The following is a 13,596-nucleotide window of genomic DNA, read 5'->3' as shown; positions in this document are numbered from 1 at the left end:
GTTTTGCTTGCGAGTGTTTTCAGGTATGTCTTTGTGAGCATTTGTCTCTAATGTAAGAAAGATCCCAGTTCCTCACATACCTTGCTTCGGCCAGTCAGAGCAACGTAGCGAGATTTTGTCTCAAAAAAACAAAACAAAGAAATTCATCTTAATCATACACTACAGCATTTATCTTTGCAAGCCCTTCAAGATGTGTGTTATTTTGTTTAAAAACAAACAAACTAAGCGTTAAAGACCATCAGCTTTGATAACGAACAGAGAAAAAGAAGTAGCCTCTGTACTGTGAGGTGAATGCTCAGAAGGACCCCGGGGAGCAGTGCCACGCAATGAACGTCGCGCCAAGTGTTTAGACTTGCCCTGGCCAGTGCGTGCCTCACCGCATCCCGCCAACCTCGCAGTCCAAGCGGTCCTCTCTCAGAAGCTTCTCTATTTCAGGCCAAGGAAGAAGGAGAAGGCCAGAAGCCAGCGCCCCCGGGCCGACGGCAAAGATCCTCCCTAAAGCATCCCGAGAAGGCCCACAAGGGGAAGGGCGAGCTCAAGGATCGGAGTCTAGAGTGGTTCCCAAAGCCGCCAACAGATTCCACACCTCTTCCCAGCACAGAGCAGAGCTGATGACGAATACAGGATGCGACGGACGCACACGCAGCCCGCGCTTGCACGACAGTACGTGCAGAGCAGCGCGAGGGAGTCCCGGTCCGTCACCGGCGCGACTCGCGTCCCGCCTCCTCCGCTCCCGCCACCCCCGCAGCTCCGCGACCGCCTCGGTGCGAGGCCTCCGCCGGAGCGAGGCTGCTGGCTCCGGTCCTGTCTCTTTAAGTGGTGGGGCTTGCGGGCCGCCCCTGCCGCTGCTGCCTAGGTGGCCCCGCGCGCCGCTTTTGAGGGGCGAGTCAAGATGGCGGCGGCTTTGGCTCTGTGAGGAAGACGGAAGAGGCGGCGGAGTAGAGAAGGCGACTTCTAAGAGGAGCCAAGAGTTCTCCGGTGGCCAGAAGCGTTCAGAGTCTCCCGGGAAGTGCTACCTCGTCGGCTTCGGATGCTCTAAGCGGGAGGAGCGGAGCGGAGGCTCCGGCTGCAGCGGCTGGGCCAGGTACAAGGAAGGAAAACATGGCGGCGGAGGCCTGAGGAGGCGGCGGCGCGGGAAGCGGCTCTGCGGAGGTCATGGCGGAGGCAGGAGCAGGGCTGTGAACCGACCCGCACCTTGTCTGAACGGCGGCCCGGTAGGCTGCGCAGTGCTGAGCGTCCCTGTCGGGGCTGCTGGGCGGCCGCGCTCACTCGGCCTGGACAATAGCGCCGAGGAGAGGGAGACGAGAGAAGGCGGCGGCCCGGGGCTCGGACCCGGGAGCGGGCCATGCGAGCGGCGGCGCAGCTCCGCGGCGGCCAGCGGCGGCACTGAGGTCTCGGAGGCCCCCGTTTACGGCCGCCCGCTTTTCCTGGACACCGTCCCTGGGCCACTCGGGCGGGGCCCCCGGTCGGCACGATGACCGACACCCGACGGCGGGTGAAGGTCTACACGCTCAACGAGGACCGGCAGTGGGACGACCGGGGTACTGGCCATGTGTCCTCCGGCTACGTGGAGAGGCTGAAGGGCATGTCCCTGCTCGTCAGGGCAGAGAGCGACGGTAAGTAGACCTCACTGGTCCCCCCAGAGCAGTGGCGCTCAGCCTGGGACCACGGGTGTGCGGGCGGGAACGCCACGGTACCCAAGTCCGGTGGAGCTCGGTGGAGAGCATTCGAGGTGTTTCCTTAACCCGAGAAACTTGAGGCGTTGGGATTTGGAGCAGAGACGAGCACGTTGCGCTGTGAGGCCTTTTCGGGGCAGAAAGGTCGGAGTCCTGGGATCTTGTGCCGGAGGTGGTTTTTGCACTATCGTGACCTTGAGACACGCATTTAACGAGAACGATCTGCCCTTAGTTCACCATTCTGTAAAGCAGACATAAAACCTTGCTTGGAGCTCATAAAGTTCATAGCTGTTGCACCCATTGGGAAAGTTCTGTTCTGGTGTTTTGGTTTTGTTGTTTTGGTTTTGGTTTTTTGTTTTTGTTTAACATTTTCCACTATATCTTTCAGATCGTAAGGGTCGGCAGTACTGGTCTATAAGTCTGGCAACTCCACTAGACAGAGAAAATGCTGCTTTGGCTTTCAAGAACACGTCTTGAAAGGGAGATTGTTATTGTTCTGTATTTCGAGACAGGGTTTCTGTGTGTAGCTGTCCTGGAGCTCACTCTGTAGCTCAGGCTGGCCTGGAACTCGGACATCTGTCTTCCTTTGCCGCTCCAGTGCTAGGATTAAAGTGTGCTGCCACACCTGGCTAAGAAAGACAGACTTTGTAGGTCGGCATGTTGGTTAAAACTTTTCGAATTGTTTCTTTGTTGCAGAAGTATGATTAACCTTGTTGCACTCGTTTACAGTTTTACAGTTGAGAACTATTTGTAGTTTTATGTCTGAAATATTGCAAATTTATTTCAAAGATTTTTTTTTCTTTTTTGGACGATACTCAGAACTCACTCCACAAAAACCAAGGTTTTCCTGTCTGTAGAAACATTGATTTGAATTGAAAATGAGTAATTTGGAGTATAGTGCCTACACACTATAAAGATACCCAAAATAAGTTACCACTGGTAAGAAGTTACTTTCTAAGGGGAAAGGCAGGCAGTTCTGGTGAATTGGAGCAAGCCTGGGTCTGCATAGAGTTGTAGACCAGACTTGGTCTGAAAAAATTTTTCTGATTACATTAGGTATATTTTTCAGAGCTGGGCTCCTATTTGGCTGCTAATGTACAAGATGGATGTGTATATGACTGTCATACAGCCTCCACCTCTATATCTTGTACCTGTGGAAAACTTAACTTACAATAAAGTAGAAAGGTGGGTTTCAGGGTTAAATTAGCTGTTTATTTTTCGGATGGGATAACTGGGAAAGCAATCCTTACAGGGTCTTGAGCATGCTAGGCGAAAAATAATACACGTAACCTTGCTTACACCAGTGTGCTTTATTTGATTATGCAAAGATCCTTTGGGGGTTTGTTTTGTTTTGTTTTGTTTTTTTTGTTTGTTTTTTGGAAAGAGTCTCCTGTAGTACCAGACTAGACTGTCTTACCAAAGCCTGGGACTATAGATGCACTACTTCATACAGCCTGTTTTGTTTTGTAGCCATTCTCTAGCTATGGCTGGCCTACAACTCAAAGGTATTCTCCTGCCTGAGCCCCTCAAGTGTTGGATCACTGGCAGTGAGCGACCACAGCCAGTCAGTTTTACAAAGGCCTTTTGAAAGGATAAGCAAGTAGACTTAATGTCACGTCATCTTAGAGGATCTTCTAACAAGGCAGAGAGTCTGGTGTTCTATACTCTTATATTGTTATCACTTAGCATATAGCCTCTAAGCCCCTTCCATTTGGAGTTCTAATTTATTAGAACAGGTAAAATGGTTTTTATTTTCATCCAAAAGGGAAAAGAATTAAAACATAATTACTGAGCCACCCCTTTAAATTTGTGTTATGTGAAAAGCTAATTCCAAAGAATGGATTTAAGCTGGTATGTAAGTGGTACCTTACTCCTAATTCCACTACTGAGAAAGCAAGGTAGGAGGATCTCAAGTTCAGGGATTACATAGTAAAACTTTTTCACTAAACAACAAAGAAAAAAAGTGGACTTAGAAAAGTTGTAGAATACTTGTAAAGAAATCTATAGTTTTATTACTAAAGCTTTTTCCTCTCCTTAACAGATAAATTCCAAATAAGATTAGTAATAGATTAAGTTTATTGAGTAACTCCTATGTGCCAGGGCCTCTTTAAGCCCTTCATTTGTATTTACAGACATAATTCTTTAAACCATTCTCGAGTTTAGGTACTATAATCCATGTTTTATAGGTAATGGTGAGTCTGAGTTGCTGAGTGTAGGTTGGTACAAGTTCAGCCTGGGATAGTGAGAAATGTAGCCTACAACTTAGAGCACTTACAGTGCTTACAGTGAATGCAGTCACTGTGCTTTGGTCTCTTTACATGCAGTTGTATTCTTGGCTCAAGGATTATTTCAAAGAAAACAAAACTGAGTTTCACAGATACTTTAATTTTTCGTGATCCTAGGCTAGTCTTGAACTTGGCTATATAGTGAGGCTGAGCTTCAGTTTCTGATCCTGCCTCCATGTTCTCTTGTTGCGATTACTTATGTTGCACCATCATGCTTTATGTGATACGGGAGTCAAACCCTGGGCTTTTATGAGTGCTGGGCAAGCACAAATTTAGCCACACTTTGAGCCCTAAGACAGTTCCATTTATTTGTTTATTTAGCTAGGATCATGCCTGGCTGCTTAAAAGTTGTGGTGTCTCCTACTAGTTTGGATCACCTATTGTCGTGCTGCTGACTATTCTGTTGCATATAGTTGAGAATTCTTTTTTTTTTTTTCCATTGTGGACAATGAAGGTTTTTGTTTTTTTTTTTTTAATTATCTTTACTTTGGGTGTATGGGTGTGTTATGTATATGTTGTATAAGTGTCTGCCATCATGCTTGGCAACATGGGAGGGATGTGGTTTTCCATAAAATGGGTCATTGTCCAGTAGAAAATTAAATGGCATAACTTTATAATCTTTCTTGTACATGGGATTTTGGGGGGCCTGAAGCAGACGTATCTCAAGATGTAGACTAGCTTAAGCGTCACGAGAGACCTTTTATCAAAAAAAGAAGAAAAGGAAACTTAAAAAGTTATTGTGGGGTTGGGGATTTAGCTCAGTGGTAGAGCGCTTGCCTAGGAAGCGCAAGGCCCTGGGTTCAGTCCCCAGCTCCGAAAAAAAGAACCAAAAAAAAAAAAAAAGTTATTGTGGATGGGCTTAATCTCTAGTAATTGTGTCCCCTTCCCCTTGGAAAAGAAAGTCTTTCCGAAACACTGAATATGGTAAGATTCTCCTCCACCCCCCCTCTTTTCTCTATGAATCTGAGTTTTTCAGATTATTATTATTTGAAAATTTAGCAGAGTCTAGAGGTGTACATGTGTAATCAAAGTACTAGAGCTACGTCCACCTGCGTCTGCCTCCTGCGTATTGGGACTCAAGGTGTGCACCACCTTCTGACTTGACAAGATGCTTAATTTCTAACTTTTTGAAGTACAGTGGTTTAAACCAGGTCTGTACATGCTAGACAAGTGCAGTATATTCCCACCCCTGAAATTTTCTGTTGTGTCCATCTGACTTCACAGTGCTGTGTGGATGTGAAGGTCAGAGATCAGATTGGGAAGCAGGTTCTCCTTTCACTATATGAGTCCTAGCAGTAGAACTCAAGTTGTTAGGCTTGGAACTTAGTGCCTTCCCTGCTGAGCCTTCTTATTGCTCACCCTGTAGTGTAGTGCTCAATCTGCATATATACCTGCATACCAGAAAAGGACATCAACCCCCATTGTACATGATGTGAATCACCATGTGGTTAGTGGGAATTGAATTTAGGACCCCTGGAAGAGAGCAGCCAGTGGTCTTAACCATCTCTTTAACCATGGGGTAAGCTTTTATGATATGTTAATTTTGTTTGCCATCCCAGACTGTCTTAGTTATTTTTCAGTTGCTGTGATAAAACTCCCATGACCAAGACAACTTAGACAGGATTTACTTGTCCTTATGGTTCCAGAGTGTTAGTCTATGATGGCAGAGTGATGAAGATATGAGGACAAGTAGCTGCAGTAATTGCTTGAGAGTTCACATGTTGATCCACAAGCAGGAGGCAGAGAGCACACTAGGAATGGTGGATGTGCCTTGAGATTTAAGAGCCTGGTCTCACTGTTAACACCTCCAATAAAGCCACACCTTCTAATCCTTTTCAAACAGTTCCACTAACTGGGGACTCAAGTATTCAAAGGTATGTGAGCTAGTTTTGGGGGTTGAACATATTCTTACTCAAACCATATATAAGGCAGTTTCTGGATTTCAGTATTTGTGGCCACATTAACTATCTAGCTTGGCTGATTCATAGCCTACCTTTTCCTTGTTTTAGAGGAAGGGAATGTGTTGCTAAGCTATTAGCCCATTTCCTGGATTACATTTTTATTCGGTAGGTGTCTGCTGGCAAAATTATGTTAGAGAAAGACACCCCTTCTTTTTAAGATTAGATTTATTTTTATTTAATATGCTGAGTGTTTTTGATGAATATACACTTAAGTGCATGTTTGGTGCCAGAAAAGTCCAGAAGAGGTCGCTGGAAGAGGTTACAGATGGTTGTGACCTACCTTCTGGGTGCTGGGAATTGAACTAAGGTCCTCTGTGGAAAGCAGTAAATGCTCTTAACTGCCAAACCATCTCTCCAGCCTCAAGCATGCCCCCTTTTTTTGTGACAGTAAGTCACTTTTTTTCCTCTCTCAGGTTTTAAGGTAACTCTGTGTTCCAGCAAAGATTTAGTGTTGTGCTTCATTTCTCTGTTAATTTTCTGAAGGATAGTGTCAACTGGTCAGTTTTAGAATTGACAGAAAATTATAGGTTGGAATTTCTGCATACAGGGGATGACCTCCTCACACATGCTAGGTGCATTTTTTTTTTTTTTTTCGGAGCTGGGGACCAAACCCAGGGCCTTGCGCTCGCTAGGCAAGCGCTCTACCGCTGAGCTAAATCCCCAACCCAGGTGCATGTTTTACACGGAACTATACCTTAGCTTTAAAAGATGGTCTTTTATAAAATGATATCAATGTTCTTTACTCTGGGTTGCTTGGACAGTATCAAGAATGGTGTTTGAAGTGGAAATGATGGTGCACCCCTGTAATCCCAGTACTCAGGAAGCTGAGGCAAGAGTTTGAGTTTGAGGCTTCCCTGACATGTATTGAAATCTTTGTCAGTCCCCTCCACCTCACCCACCAAAAGTGTTTTCCCCTTCCTCCCTGATCTCTAAACTCTTAGACTTCAGTGATTGATTCTCCTACGTCAGCCTTTTAAGTATCTGGACTACCTGGCTTCAAAAATGGATTCTTATGTTTAGTTTTGTTTTGTTTTGTTTTTTCCTTTTTTTCGGAGCTGGGGACCGAACCCAGGGCCTTGCGCTTGCTAGGCAAGCGCTCTACCACTGAGCTAAATCCCCAACCCTTATGTTTAGTTTTTAATGTAAGATTATTACCACATTTGTTTTTGAGGAGAGGGTAATGAGTGTGTGTGTTGCATGTGTGGTAGAAGGATCTCCTAATATGTGGGTCCCTGCTGAACTTAGGACTTGACAGAAGTGTGGCCACCTCACCAGTCCTACTTTGTTTTGTAAAGTATTTTACACTTCAAGGTAACTGTCATCCGAGTTACGTATGTAAAACACTGAATTCTGTTCACTGAGGCATAAAGAAAGGAGACAGGGACATATTAGAGGTAGCACTGCTTACTGGCTGCTGAGACTTGAATTGTGTGCTTGGGCAGTCTCTCTCTACCTGCCCTACAATTTAAAAAAAAGAGACATTTTGGTTGGGAAGGATTTTCCTTCTGGTTTTGGTTTTTTTGTTGTTACGTTTTGTTTGTTGGTTTGTTTTCATTTTTGTCTGCTCTGATAAGAGAAGCAGAGACTTTGGGCATCCATTATATTTTCATGGCTACTCTGAGTCAGTATTTGTATTTCATCTTGCCTACCATGAGCTTGCATTTGGCATGTATATTTAATTACCCAGAATTCAGAGCTCTGTGTCAGTAGTGTACTTTGAAAAGAAGTATGGTTTAAAATTTGTGTATAACAGCTTTGTAGAAGACTAACAGTGGATGAATCAAAACCTTAATAACTAACTGTGATAACTTAGCAACTTTGAGGGCCATCCAATGATGGAAAATGTTGGTAAGATCTGAGTGTTATAGGAACTGATCTGAATACTGTGTCTTTTAATTTTTGATTTTATTTTTAATTATGGAGTAAGAAGGTTGTATTCACCAAGTGGTGTCCACAGAAGCTAGAAGAGGATGTTGGCTACTCTGGAACTGGAGTTACTAGCACTTGTGAGCCACCTAATATAGGTGTTAGGAACCACATGTGGATCATCTGAGGCAGTGGTTCTCAACCTTCCTAATGCTGCAACTCTAATACACTTTGTCCTGTTGTGGTGGACCCCTCCCCCTCCATCATAAAATTACTTTGTTGCTACTTCATAACTAATTTTGTTACTGTTTTATAACAGTATGCCTGTTATAAATATATACTGTTTTATAACAGTGTATACTGTTTATAATGTATACCTGATGTACAGAATATCTGCATATGACCCCCCACAAGGGTCAAGGCCCACAGATTGAGAACCAGTAATCTGAGGGAAGAACAGCAAACAATAGATGTTGGAGAGATGGCTCAATGATTAAGAGCACTAGCTGCTCTTGCCGGGGACCTAGGTAAGGTTTCTAACACCCACATCATGGCTTACAACAGGGGATCCAGTGTTCTCCCCTGGCCTCTGGGCACCAGGTGCACAGACAAACATAGGCAAAACATCCATATTCATAAATTTTTTAAAAAGTTTTAAGGCAGGAGGTACTCTTAACCGCTGAGCTTTTTCTTTAGCCCCTGTGATACACTTTTTAATGTTAAAAAGTGCATGGTTTTTGTGCCACCACATGCAAACTGTCCTTGGAAGCCAGAAGAGTCATTGGAATCCCTTGTACTGGTGCTACAAAGAGTTGATAGACACTGTGTGTGCGGTAGTGATCAACCCGGGTCCTCTAGAAGAGCAGCTAGTGCTCTTAACCCTTGAGCCCCTGCTTCTGTTTGCTTTAAAGCCAGAGTCTGTTTGCTGTGTAGCCCAGGCTGACCTCAATCTAGGCCCTTCCCTCTGTTCTATATGCTGTATTTGTAGACATGGGCCATACCACGTAGCCATTAACTTGGTTTTTGGTGGTGCTTTGTTTGTGCTTGTGAAACTGTGATATGGGTGACTGCAGTGTTCTGAGAAAGTTGTGTTCTGTTGGGGTGGAGTGAAGTTAGGGGGTACGGGGCTATCTGTATTCCTGTTACAACTAGGACTAGACCAAAACACAACATTCATGTACCACTTGAATCTAATTGGGTTAATGATTAAGATAGTCAGAAAAATTACAACTCTAGACTTTTCAGCTTACCCCAACCCTCAGCACAGGGTTTGAAGCCAGTGCCCTGTGCATGTTAGGCAGGAGTTCTACTGAACTACACCATCCCTAGCCAAAGAACTCTCATACTAACCCAGCTTCTTTTGTGAAGGGATATGAGATCCATATTAAAGTATACTTATAAAGCTAAGTATATATGTACTAGATGTTTAGAAGTGATGACAGTTTGTTCACTAAGCAAGCAGTGTCATGAACCTTGTGCTTGTAATGTGCTGGATCACTACTGCTAAAGCTCTACTTCTTGTTGCAAATGGTTGTCAGTTAAAAATCTAAGTTATTAAGTTTTGCTTATGCTTGTAATGTGCTGGATCACTACTGGTAAAGCTCTACTTGTTGCAAATGGTTGTCAGTTAAAAATCTAAGTTATTAAGTTTTAGTTGTATACTAGATATTGGGGTAGCTAATACATATGGGTATTAACTTTTTGGTGAATACCTATAACATTGTTTTTTCCTAACCACAAATTTTAATATTTTGAATCTTTGAATAGTTTTTCAATGAGGGTTTTTCCCTCTACACTTAAGAAATCTAGATGTGGAGGCAGGGACCGTGGTGTTTTGTTTTGTAATTCCAGCTTTTTTGAGGTACCAGGATTTCTGAACTTGGGGCTTGCGCAACATAGACAAGCACTGTACTGTTGAAATACACAACAATAGCCTTCATTTTTGCTTGTCTTCCCCCAGCTCAAGATTTATTTTAGTTATGTGCAAGTTAATTCTAGTGCCATAGGAATCATATCCCCTGGTGCTGGAAATACAGGTTGTTGTGAATCTTGGTCCTCTGTAGAGACAGTGCATATTATTAACTGCTGAGCCATCTCCCCAGCCCATTCTTTTTACTTTCTATTTTGAGATGCATTTCTCTCACTTGCTCACATAAGCCTTGAATCTACACTCTTTCTGCCTCAGCCTCCAAGTAACCTGTTGTTGCTAGCCTGGGTTTGATTTTTTCTTAAACTTTTCTTGAATTCTGTTATCAAGTCTTTATTATAAAAACACAGAACAGAAATGAGACAGATAGCACTGAAGAGATAGCATGAAGCACCATGGTTAAAACCATGAACTCTAGAGCCAAACTATCTTAGCTCTTACGTACATGCACACACATGCTCAGGAAGAGATTGGGCAACCCACAAGAGTCAGTTCTTCCATTGTGTGAGCCCCAAGCATCTAACTCAGATTGCCAGGCTTGGAATTTGCTGAATATTAAGAAAGAAAAAGGGTTGTTTGGGTTTTTTCTTTTTTTAAGATTTATTAATGTATAAGAGTACACTGTAGCTATCTTCAGACACACTGAAAGAAGGCATCGGATTCCATTACAGATGGTTATGAGCCACCATGTAGTTGGTTGCCGGCAATTGAACTCAGGACCTCTGGGAGAGCAGTTAATGCCATCTCTCTACAGCCTGAAAAAAAAGATTTTTTAAAACGTGTGTGCCAATTAGTTGAGTTCTCTGAGACTTTCTGTGGTATGTTTGTGAATAACTAGCAGCCCTCACTCATAGTGCTATACTCACTAAGTGGGTATAGCAACAAATCACAAGAAAATGCTTCATATTTTATTTTATTGGAGGAACCATGTCGGTCATATTAGAATAGTTATGTTATCTGTGTGAGGTTACATTGTGTGTAATAATTAAAAAATCAACCCACGCTATGACTGACTAGGTACTGGCCTGTGGTCTTGGTCTGTACCAGTACCAAGACCGCATGGTACCTAGACCACATAGTACCTAGACCACATATTTCCCCTCCCTCATTGGGAGAGCCAATTGATAGTGGTACAAGCTGACCACCTAGATTGGACAAAATGTCCTATATTATCCTATCCTTTCTATAATATTCATAGTTACCTGTGGCTATTTCAAGCCTCCATCTTCTCCGTCCTCTGTCCCCTGTCCTCTGCCTCTGAAACACAGCCCTGCCTTCCTTTTTCATTGCCCAATCTCTAGTCTTATATTACACCTGCCTCACCTGTACATCAATAGCAATCCACAAGGTTATACAAACCTCTCATAAAAGTAGCACAATAGTCCACTCTATTCATGCAGTGCCCTCTTTGTGGCATTTCTCGAGATTTTGCTTAGAATACCCTTGTTCTTATTTTGAGGATCTCATACAATTCATTTGATTTTACCCATTAATATTTACTGTATGAAGCTAAAGCTGAGACAGATATTTATTCACTTGAAAATTGTTGGATTATCAACAAGATAATGGCTAGATGTGTTTTTTCTTTTGAATTTTTTGAGACAGGGTTTCTTATTATGTAGAGCTGCCTGTTCTAGAATTCACTGTGTAGACTAGGCTGGCCTCTGCCTCCCAAGTACTGGGTTAAAGACATGTGCCACCATGCCTGTGTTTTCTCATAAGTTGGAGTGGGGAAGGACTATCCTGAATGTTTACAAATACAGTTACTATTAAGTTACTTTTGCCAGAAGCCTGTGTCACTTTTGATGAGAGCCTTCACTGGCTCTCCTCATTAATGTTACTCCTGCTGAGGATCATATTTATTGTTACTATTTTATGTTTTGAGTTTTGCCTACATAAGTTTATGTACCACATGTATGTCTGGTGCCTGTGGTAACTGATCTCCTGGAACTGGAGTTACAGATAGTTAGTTGTTAGCTGTCATACAGGTGCTGGAAACTGAATCTCAGTCATCTACAGGAGCAGTGACTATTTTAAACACTGAACCATCTCTCCAGTCTCAGGATCATACTTATTTGCCCTTGTTGGAGTAGTGAATACCTCGCAGCTAGAATTGAGCTCATCCACACCTATACGTTACAATAGAATTACTGTTTGAGGTTGGTAGCTGACATTAGCACTGTATAATTGGAACCAACCCACCCTGTCTGCCTGCCTGCTTGCCTGTCTGTCTGCCTGCCGCCTGCAAGACAGGGTTTCTCTGTGTACCCGAGCTGTCCTGGAACTTGGAGATAGATCCACCTCCCTCTGCCTCACCTGTGCTCAGACTAAAAGTGTACACTAAGATTAAAAGTGTGGGTCACTCTGCCCAGCTAATTGGAGCTTTTTCAGTAGGCTGAACAAGTGTTCTTAATTTGACCCAGTAAGAATCAGTAGATAGCAGAGACAACTGATTAGATAGGCTGGAATAAATTTTAAAAGTTGTAAACATGGGAATAAAATAGTAATTTATTTGTTTTTTAGTTATGTTACTTAGCTCCTACATTGGAGAGCTGTTTCCCAAATATCAACCTATAAACTACTCTGGGAGTATCGGGGATCAGAGCTGGACTTCTTAGATAAGGTCAAGGGATATGGGAAAAAGAGGTTTCAGGAAAGATCCTTCCCCATTTCTCAACTTTCCTAATGCTGTAAGCCTTTAATACAGTTCCTCATGTTATGATGATCACCCAACTATAAAATTATTTGTCAATACTTCATAACCATAGTTTTGCTATTGTTACAGATTACAATGTGAGCATTTTTGGAGATAGACATTTACCAATGGGGGTCTTGGTGTACAGCTTGAGAATCACTGTTCTAAATACTGTTTCACCCAGGCTCTTGGGGGTGGAAGTGAAATGCCTCAACTTTGAATGGTCTTTTTTTTTTCCCCCTTTCTGTTGTCCTGATTCTGTAACATTACTGAGAAAGTTAGAAAGAAAATGCAAAAGGACCTGGTGTCTGAAAACTAATTGCCATAGGGGATTAGAAGGCCAGCAGTGTCTTGTGTGCTTTCATTCATTTTATTTTTAACAGCTACAAAGGAAGGTGGATGGATGGGCTTTTTAATTTTTCTCCCCTTCAGTTCTGGGTATCACAGCTGGGGACTTGCATGTGCTAAGCAAATACTACCACAGAGTGATATCTCCTATCCTTTCTTTCAGTTCATGTTTATTACTGATCTTCATTATAGAAATTAAGTAATAGCTAGGGCTAGTTTTTTCAAACATTCAAGCACCAGTGTTTTTTGAGACAGGTTTTCTTCTTCTGCCTAGGGTTATAGATTAGGCTAAGGTGGCTGACTGCTAGTAAGCAAATCTCAAGGGATTCGTGTCTTCACTCTCCTAATGTTGGGATTACAAAAGTGTACTATTGTGTCAGGTTTTCTACATGGGTGCTAGGAATTCAGTTTTTCATGATTGCATGCAAGTACCTTCCTGAGCCAAGTTCTGAACCCTGGCTTTTAAGTAAAAGATAAGTAGATGGATGTGTGTCTGTATGTTAGGTAGACGTGTACATTTAGGCATTTAGTGAAGAGAAAAGAAGGGTTCAACAAGTCAAAAACCACTTAGGTTATACAATAGAAAAAGTCGAGAAGAAAGAATGTACTAAAAATCAGAAACCTTCTGCAGAACAGCAGATAAGCATAATGCTTAGAAACTTTCTCTTCATAAGCCAAGCATGGTGACACAGCTGAATCCTAGCGTTTGGGAAGGGGAGGATCAAAGAACTCTAGTTTGGATTTTTGAGGATGGCTGGCACTACACATGATTTCAAAGCCAACCAAAGTGCCAGAATTCAAGAAGCACTGTTCTTCAGTTTGCTACTCCAGTGATTCA

At 43.0% G+C, this 13,596-nt stretch overlaps 1 protein-coding gene across 12 annotated transcripts in view; it reads left to right on the top strand.

Annotated features, from left to right (window-relative positions):
- Positions 1–13,596, top strand: part of Ppp4r3a (protein phosphatase 4, regulatory subunit 3A) — a 63,593-nt gene that overhangs the window by 20,358 nt on the left and 29,639 nt on the right. For 2 of the 12 annotated variants that reach the window (XR_015621949.1, XR_015621948.1), the window contains exon 1: positions 682–1,616. The exons of 8 other annotated variants lie outside the window; for them this stretch is intronic. Coding sequence is in view for 2 of the 4 variants with exons in the window: in NM_001108050.3 (NP_001101520.2) it covers positions 1,475–1,616 (142 nt within the window). In the remaining 2 variants the exon portion in view is untranslated. Of the gene's footprint in view, positions 1–681; positions 1,617–13,596 lie in introns of those variants that run through there. 2 more of the 12 variants (NM_001108050.3, NM_001271174.2) reach the window with 1 other exon arrangement.

Source organism: Rattus norvegicus, chromosome 6 (genome assembly GCF_021556685.1).
Source record: "Rattus norvegicus strain SHRSP/BbbUtx chromosome 6, alternate assembly SHRSP_T2T, whole genome shotgun sequence".
NCBI classification, from domain to species: Eukaryota; Metazoa; Chordata; class Mammalia; order Rodentia; family Muridae; genus Rattus; species Rattus norvegicus.
This window is presented reverse-complemented; position numbering and strand designations above follow the sequence as displayed.